This window comes from Globicephala melas, chromosome 2, assembly GCF_963455315.2.
Source record: "Globicephala melas chromosome 2, mGloMel1.2, whole genome shotgun sequence".
Classification (NCBI taxonomy): Eukaryota; Metazoa; Chordata; class Mammalia; order Artiodactyla; family Delphinidae; genus Globicephala; species Globicephala melas.
The window spans coordinates 100,971,384-100,980,263 of record NC_083315.2 but is presented as its reverse complement, the minus strand read 5'-3'; the positions used below and the strand labels follow the sequence as shown (position 1 = coordinate 100,980,263).

The following is an 8,880-nucleotide window of genomic DNA, read 5'->3' as shown; positions in this document are numbered from 1 at the left end:
TCATCTTGCTTTGCCTGGCTCTGAGTTTGTATTTGTTATAACTCAGAGTCTCCGCTGTGTGTGCACGCATCTCTTAGCCAAGATGGATTCCAGCGAAGAGGACTGTGGGAAGGTTGACACCACCTATTATGGGGTGGTGCCCCCTTCCTTTTTGGCCCCTGAGGAGCCTTTCTGCACATGTGTAGTTGGGAAGGTCTCCTGGACCTCAAGAATGAGAAATATGTGGTCTCTTCATCTCTTATCTGGGCAGGACTCCGCTCCTCCTTTTTCCTGCCATTATCTTTATCTTGGAGTATCTGTCCACAGGGGACATATTTCAGCTGCTTAGCCGGGGCCCATCTATCTCCTGCCTCTGTTCTTTTGCTATTTCCACCACATCTGCAGTGACTCCCTTCACTGAAGTCTTGATTCCCTTAAAGTCATCCATGAAGATTGGAATCAACTTCCAAACTCCTATTAATTTGATATTTTGACCTCTTTCCATGAATTATAAATGTTCTTAATGGCACCTAGAATGGTGGCTCATTTCCAGAAGGTTTTCAATTTACTTTGCCCAGATCCATCAGAGGAATCACTATCTATGACAGTTATAGGCTTACAAAATGTAATTCTTGAATAATGAGACTTGAAATTAAAAATTACTCCTTGATCCATAGGCTGCAGAATGGATGTTGTGTTAGCAGGCACGAAATCAACATGAGTCTCATTGTACATCTCCATCAGAGCTCTTGGGTGACCAGGTACATTGTCAAAGACCAGTAATAGTTTGAAAGGAATCTTCTTTTCTGAGAAGTTGATCTCAACAGTGGACTTAAAATATTTAGTAAACCATGTTGTAAGCCGATTTGTTTGTTGCTCCATTTATAGAGCACAGGCAGAGTAGATTTAGCATAATTCTTAAGGGCCCTAAGATTTTCAGAATGGGAATGAGCACTGGCTTCAAATTAAAGTCACCAGCTGCATTAACCTCTTAACAAGAGTCAGCCTGTCCTTTGAAGCTTTGAAGCCAGGTATTGACTTCTCCTCTCTAGCTATGAAAGTCACCAAGCAGCTGTCTTGAGAGCATCAGGGATTATTTAAGTGAAGAGTACAACCAGAATTTTTTCATTCTTCTTTTTCAAAAATCAGGGGCTAAATTTTGATATTTTATAAGGACCTTGTTGAATCCTTCCAGAGATTTATTCTTTGAGGGCTTAGATAAAATCATAATCTTGGTTAAAGCAGTTTCTTTGGCATAATGATCTGCTAGAGCAATCCTTTACCTTCCATATCATCTCTTTTAATGTGGGCCTCAATCTTTAGAATAACCACTCTCTAAGAAGTAGGAATGCATCTAAAATTTCCTTGACGACTTGTCCATTTTGATGCTTGTTTCTAAAGCATCCCCAAATCATATACTACTCCAAAAGCATACCTGCTGTCTGTATGTTTACTCGCTGGTCTTTGGCTAGTTGACAAGCTCTATTTTGAAGAGTTTAGTTAGTGATACTATATCCTACTTGATAACCTCCAGTTTCAGTTTTGAGGTATGATTCATCAACAAATAAAATTAGGTCAGTGAGAGCACTGAATAGGAGTGTCAACTGGAGTCTATAATAAATGAGTGAGATACAGAAAGTTCCCTGCCAACGTAAGATGATCATGGGGCTCCCCTTCTTCTGGTAGCAGCAGGAGAATGGAAGGATTCAGGGTGCTTCTGTGGTGAACAGTATGTGAGATGGAGAGAGTAATAGAATCTTACAAGGAGTTAGTGGACTGGCTGGAAAGTGTTGTGTGTTCTCAGTCAGTGGTAATGTCTCACTGCATGAGGAACCATGAATCACAGGGAGCCTAGAACTAGTTTAGCAGAAGCATCAACTTTTGCAACTGTAGCTCTTGCCCTAAGGCAAGAAGGCCAAGGGTAAGGCTATAGCAAGGATGGGTTTTTGATTGTTTCCATGAAGTTGAATTAAAACCTCAAGGCTGGGAATTCCCTGGCAGTTCAGTGGTTAGGACTTGACGCTTTCACTGCAGGGGGAGCGTGGGAGGAGGGGCCCAGGTGTGAGCTTGGGGAACTGGGATCCCCCAAGCCACACGGCACAGCCCAAAGAAAGAAACAAACAAAAACAACCCCAAGGGTTTGTCCAGATTGCCATGCACAAACAGGCAAAATGACTTCTTATAGGGCTTCCCTGGTGGTGCAGTGGTTGAGAGTCCACCTGCCGATGCAGGTGCTCCGGTCCGGGAAGATCCCACATGCCGCAGAGCGGCTGGGCCCGTGAGCCATGGCCGCTGAGCCTGCGCGTCCGGAGCCTGTGCTCCACAACGGGAGAGGCCACAACAGTGAGACGCCCGCGTATCGCAAATAAAAATGACTTCTTATAGTTTGGGATGCTCTGGGGTAGGCTATTGAAGAAACTTATTTGGGTTACAGAAAACTTATTCATATTTGAACTGTGACTCTGAAATTTTCTTGTTGAACCAACTCCCTGAAATTCTTCTGGCACGGGAAAGGTGCCAAATGAATGACTGTTTTCGTGCAGCCATGCCCAACACCTTGGTGGGACTCACCTGATGAATACAAACTATCCTATCAGGTACCTTTAGGGCAGACTCTGTAACTTATTTCTGTATTCCCACTGTTGAATGAATAAATGAACAAATTCTAAATTTGTTATTGTGGGTACCGTCTCAGATCTGCAGAGTTAATATGAAGGTTGTTTTAAACTGAAGATATTTGAAACCCAGCAGATGCAGAAAGAAGCTTTTTTGGAGCTTCCCTCATCTGAATAAAGGCAGAGTCTTCAGAGAGTAAAGCTGCTATAAATCCCCTTAGGGGAGTTTTGCAGCCAGGACGAAGACACACTACTCACACTTGCAAAGACAAACATTATCACAAATTATTTTACGTCCCATTTATTCCCCCAAAAGCTCATTTATCTTTCCTTTAAAAAAAAAACCCATTTATTTCCTTAAGAGTCCCTATTTGCTCCCCTCCCCGCCCCCATTAAGTTGATGTATAAACCTTTATCCCTAGCTGTTCAGGGAACTACTTCTTTTGTGCTCCTCCATATGCAGATGAATAAACTTGGTCAATTCTTCTGTTAATCTGTCTTTTGTCAGTTAATTCACAGGCCTCCAGAGCAGAACATAAATGGGTAGAGGAAAAGTTTTCCTTCCAACACCACTCAAGATGGTATGAGTATGATCCAAAGACTAAGAAGCAAAGAAAACCTGGGTGGTAGGTAAACTACAAAAACATGAGACTAAAAGCTCATGTCTCACCACGTCCTCCTTGACCCCACTTCCACTTCCAAATTTATACACACTAGAAAATAATGCTGACTTTACCAAAAATTTCTTGGATTTCATGTGGCGAAACAATTTTAAAATCTCCCCTTAAAGAATTCTGTTCTTCCCTCAAGTTTCCTCTCCTCTCTCTCCCCGCTTCCCTTTTACTCCCCAGGGCTTTGAAACTGCCTGCTATTTTCAGCTCTGGATTTTAGCAAAACAAAAGTTTTGCCAGGCAGTTACTTGACTCCACCTCCTGTGGAAAGCAAATCGGAGATCACCCAGTATTGTTTAAACAGACTCCTTGTGGGAGGTCTTAACCCTCCTCCCAACATGAACCATCATTGGCTTTTTAAGCACTGTTTTAAACCCTCTGCATCTTACCTTATTTTGTCTTAATAGCAAATCTAAAAGGAACATGTTATTATCATCCCCATTTTAGAGATGAGGAAACTTGCCCAGGGCTTAAGGTGCTAAACCAGAATTTGGACTAAGGTAGTGTAAACCTAGAGCATGGAGAGATATTTTGATAATTCTCACTCCAAAGGGATTAAAATTGTCCTCCGTTTTATCTGGCTGAATCAATTTGCTGTACACCTAAAACTAACACAATACTACAAATCAACTATACTTTAAAAATAAATAAAGGGCTTCCCTGGTGGCGCAGTGGTTGAGAGTCCGCCTGCCGATGCAGGGGACACGGGTTCGTGCCCCGGTCCGGGAGGATCCCACATGCCGCGGAGCGGCTGGGCCCATGAGCCATGGCTGCTGAGCCTGCGCGTCCGGAGCCTGTGCTCCACAACGGGAGAGGCCACAACAGTGAGAGGTCCGCATACCGCAAAAAATAAATAAATAAATAAATAAAAATAAAATTGTCTTCCAGCAAATGCCACGTCTCTTTCTAGGATGAAATTTTACTGCTAAGAAATATGATGTTCTCTATTTCTTCTCTAAAGGGGATTTTGCATTTTGGCTCATCCCTAGTTCCTCTCCTCCACTCTGGCCTATGGGATGAGAGGTCACTATAGATAAGTGACCTATAGATAAGAACACTATAAGAACACTATAGATAAGAATGGCCACACACCCTCCTTCAACAGCCCAGGAGTGTTGAAGTGGCCACAACTGGGTGAGGTCACACCGAACGAAGCTGCTTTCTACTCCTCCGTGTTCAGGTACTCTCCCCCTTCTTCTCCAGATCTGGGAAGCCTTCCAGCTGGGGCAGCTGGCCACTTCTCCCTGCTCCCCCAGCAGAGGAGCTGGTGGGAGATGTGGAATTCTGGCCAAAGCAGCTCCAGGACTCCCAGGGCAAGAGAGGACCTCCCTTTCCCTCCCCTTCCCGTGATCACATGTTATGTGCATTTTGCTAACCTCCAAGGGCTATTTGGTGAAAACGGCTTGCAAAGAGACAAGAAGGACTTGGTTGGGGTTCGAGCAACAGTGCTATAGTGGCTTTCTCTGCTGCTTATAGAAAGAAAGGTTCTTATAGGCAAAGGCTCGCTCTCCCCAGCAGCCCTGAAAAAAGGGTGGCCTGGGCAATTCCCCACCCCTTCCTCATATGACCTTGTTTTCCTGGGGACTGAGACCAAGATGCTCCTCCCACCGGTCTTTTCCTGGAAGCCAAGCCTCCTTTTAATCTGTATAAAGTCCACACCCCAGGGATAGAGTGATTGCAGAAACTGCCTTTTCTCTCTCAGAGACCAAGCTAGAGACTCAGGTAAGCAGCCCAAGAGGCACACAGGAGCTGTTTCTGCTCGAGGGTTGGAGCGTGGGGAGCCAGGGTGGGTGAGGCTAGCCTGAGAATCGGGCCAGGCAGATGTGGGCAGGAGGCAGAGCTGGGGTCAGGAATGGAGAACGTAGGCTGCAGAGAGCCCATGGGGCTGGAGAAGGAGCAGCCCCCAGGTTGGGGGAGGAGAGCATCTCTCTTTGGAACACAATGGCATCCCTTTATGATGCCAGTGTAAAACACTGGAGCTGAGTTTCCCTTGTGTTGTAGGACAACAGGGCTCTGTCCACCGTGATCCTGGATGAATACTCGGTGGTTATCTCAGGGATACAATTTGGCTTATTCAAAATTTGGATTATTTATTTAATGGTTTATTCAAAAGCATCTTCTAATGAGCCGTGTGAGCGCTGGGTACGGAGGTGTTTTATGTTTCAAAGGTATTTCGTATCAAAAATATTTCTGTATTCAAAGACAGGGCTGCTAGGATTTTAGGTCATTTCTAGGGTCACCACCCAGAGGGGAGGACGGCCTCTCTGTAGGGAGTGGGAATCAAATGTTTGTGGAGAAGAGTATATGTGATTGTCTTGTTACTTGGAAAAGCTCGCAGGGAGAGGGACATCTTTCTGGTTGACCTGGAGACCGTAAGCCAGGGAGGCTACAGGTGGGAGCTGGGGTTCTCTTTCTAAGGTGATGTTATTCCTCCTCTCCCCCTTTTCCAGGAGCGGCTCCTCCAGGGCAGTGAGACCACCATGGCTCGGAAGTCCCTGGTCCTGCTGCCATGGCTGGTCCTGGTGCTGCTGGTGCTGGGGTGGGTCCAGCCTTCCCTGGGCCAGGAATCGCCGGCCATGAGGTTCCAGCGGCAGCACGTGGACTCCGGCAGCTCCCCAGGCAACAACTCCAACTACTGCAACCAAATGATGATGCGCCGAAACATGACCCAGGGACGGTGCAAGCCGGTGAACACCTTTGTGCACGAGTCCCTGGCAGATGTCAAGGCCGTCTGCTTCCAGAAAAAGATCGTCTGCAAGAATGGGACGACCAACTGCTATGAGAGCAACTCCACCATGCACATCACAGAGTGCCACGAGACAGGCAGCTCCAAGTACCCCAACTGTGCCTACAGGACCAGCCAGAAGAAGAAACACATCATCGTGGCCTGTGGCGGGAACCCATACGTGCCAGTCCACTTTGATCGTTCTGTGCCGGTATCTACCTGAAGCCAGAGATACCCCACCTCATCACCTCTCCCCCTCTCGCTTCCTTGCCCTGCAGGCAAGAACTCAAGTTAGTTAGGGCTCTCATCTACCCCCGCACGCACGCGCACACACACACACACACACACACACACACACACACATACACAACGCTCCCCTGGCCTGAGGCTGGCCCCTGCGTGGCTTGGGGGGTGAGGAGTGGGTTGTGAGATGGGGCCTACGTTGACCACTTCACTGCTTCTTTCAATAAAACACAGTTGCAACCATTTGAATTCCTGATGCCGTCCCCATCCAGGCGCTGTTTGTGTGCTCGCTCTCCTGACAGGGGAGAGAACCGTGAGTCTGGTTAGCTTTGGTGAGTGGCGAATGGAATCCTCAGATGCCACCTCTTCTGACTTTTGATTTTCACTGACCTGAGATAAGTCCTCTCTTTGTAGGTTCCTTGATGCCCAATACAGTTTTCAAGTGTGGGCTCTTTTAGATAAAAAGGAGCTACGGTCTGGGACAGTGTCATGCTGGGTGAGCTGACAGAGGGTGAAGCTCAGATACAAAACTCTCTGGCACAGAAGGAAGGACAGCGTGACCCTGGGAAGACCCTGCTCGGCCTCAGGCGGGGAGGAGAAGTGCATGAAATTATGACCCTAGATTTCCATCTTCCTTTCCTTGAGGGAGCTATTGCTCAATCAGAAAGCTGGCTCTCTCTTCCTCACAAAGTTGGAACCCTCCATTCAGGAGCTAGGAAGGACTTCAGCGATCGTCAAGTGGGGGGAGGATGAGTAGATTTCAGCTTGTGGACCAACTCTAATTGGAAGTGCCTGCCTAGAATGCTGTAGAAAAATACCTAAACGGTGAAGTGATGGAACAGTGGCCTCTACCGAAGGCTCGAGAGAGGTGAGGGTGTGTGTGCCACCCACTGGCCATCCCTGACCTAATGTAACCCCCGCCTTTTACAGAGGGGCAACCTGAATCTCGGAAAGGTTAAGCCACCTGCTCACGGCTCGTTAGTGTCCGACTGAGACTAGACCTTGGGTCTCCTGGCTTCCCTGTCATTGCTCTCTCTGCTATTGGAGTTTCCTCAAGAAGGAAACTCCCCAGTCTCCCTCCTTCACCGAGTGCTGTGGAGTCACGGCTTTCTCGGCCTCCGCTTGCTGGGGGCTCTCACAGGTTCCCGGGGCACTTGGCCTATGAGTCTGCTCACTCCTTGGCAACCCTTTCTTACATCCATTGAAAAGCCTAAACATGGCTTCTGTCATCACTTAATCATTTCATATGACCCCCTGTTTACACCTGCATCAAGCTCTAGACAAGGTCATAGAACTAGAGAAAGGTCCTACTGCCAACCAGTTTGACCAGTTCTGTCATTGTCTTTGTGTACTACCTTTATAAATGTTGGAAGTGGTTGTGTGTTTTTTAGGTAAAGTGAGTGCTTAGCTCTGGGGCCTCTGTAAGAGGAAGAAGGCCTTTGGGTCAGAGGGGTGGCCAGCTATTTTGTTGGTAGTGGGGATCTCACTCCTTACAAACAGTGAGGATGGAGGAGGGAATAAAGGGAAACTTTAAGTTTCTAGTTCTGTTTTCTTTAGATAGAATTTTTCTTAAGTTCATCTCACTCTTGTTTCCAAACCCAAAGCTCCTCATTTTCCCTCCTGCTAGTGCTAAGAGAACACTTTAGGAGATCTTTTTTGAACACTCACTTGGAGCTTTGCTGCATCTATTCTGCACAATCACCAGCTCTGGCTACTGGTTCCATGCACCTTCCTGGCCATGGGACCACCCGGGGAATAAAGTGATAGGTGCTAGCGGATGGTCCGGGTGCAGACCTGCACAACCAGGGAAACGGGGGTGAGGTGGGGCAGAGAGTGCCCTGAATAGGAGGACTCTGGGCAGGGGAAGATCAAGTCTTGTCCTAGAGCCATCAGGCAGAGTCAAGGAGAGAAACATCAGTCGTCGGGAGACAAATCAGAGGTCTCTGTTCTGTGGGGCGACTATTGCTATCCCACAAATAAAGGAGTATTAACCTCTTCTAGGAGACTGACCCAGGCAGATTCATCTTAAAATTGAGGTGCTAACATGTGAAGATGGGTACCTGCTTAAAGACAGAAATGACCATATCCAGTGATTCTTCTAAGAAGGATAATGTTAATTTTCAGAAGAGTCTTCAAACCAAACAAGCTTCAGGAATTCTGCATTCTCGGTGGACAGGTAAATGCATCCTAGCGTCCACCTTACTCCTGCAATTTTACCTGTACCGACAAAATCAGAGTGTCTTCTGCCTCTTCTGACATGCTGATTTTCTCCTGTCTCTCTCTGGTAAATTCCCCTTCAATTCCAGCAGCCAATAGTCTTCCAGCCTGAAACAGATCGGTCACCCATACCTTCAATGAACAGAGTAAAGGGCCATCGCGTCAGGTTCTTTCTTTCCAAGTGCTGCCTCATTTGCACTTTGTGCTTTCTGTCTAACTGGAAAATGAAAGGCTGCTCCCAATCGCCACTCTTGCCTCCTGAGACTGATTCAGCCCTCACAGAGTAAGTGGGAGCACTAAAGGGCTTTGAATCTACCTGCCCGTGGCAGAAGGCGCCTCAATATTGGTTTGGGAAATTGATCACGAATGTGGGGCGGCCCTCCATGTGCATGATTCATGATGCATGATGGAGGTCCTGCAGAGAAGTTTC

At 47.0% G+C, this 8,880-nt stretch overlaps 1 protein-coding gene across 2 annotated transcripts; it reads left to right on the top strand.

The window, feature by feature from the left end:
- Positions 1 to 4,667: 4,667 nt before the first annotated feature.
- Positions 4,668 to 6,476, top strand: RNASE1 (ribonuclease A family member 1, pancreatic). 2 transcript variants are annotated; one of them, XM_030844237.3, is made up of 2 exons: positions 4,668 to 4,987; positions 5,716 to 6,476. In XM_030844237.3, the coding sequence occupies exon 2, from the start codon at positions 5,746 to 5,748 to the stop codon at positions 6,211 to 6,213; it is 468 nt and encodes a 155-aa protein (XP_030700097.1). In that variant the 5' UTR covers positions 4,668 to 4,987; positions 5,716 to 5,745; the 3' UTR covers positions 6,214 to 6,476. The 2 variants fall into 2 exon arrangements, with proteins under 2 accessions (XP_030700097.1, XP_060149572.1); XM_060293589.1 differs by lacking the exon at positions 4,668 to 4,987 and adding an exon at positions 5,317 to 5,433.
- The last annotated feature ends 2,404 nt before the right edge of the window (positions 6,477 to 8,880 follow it).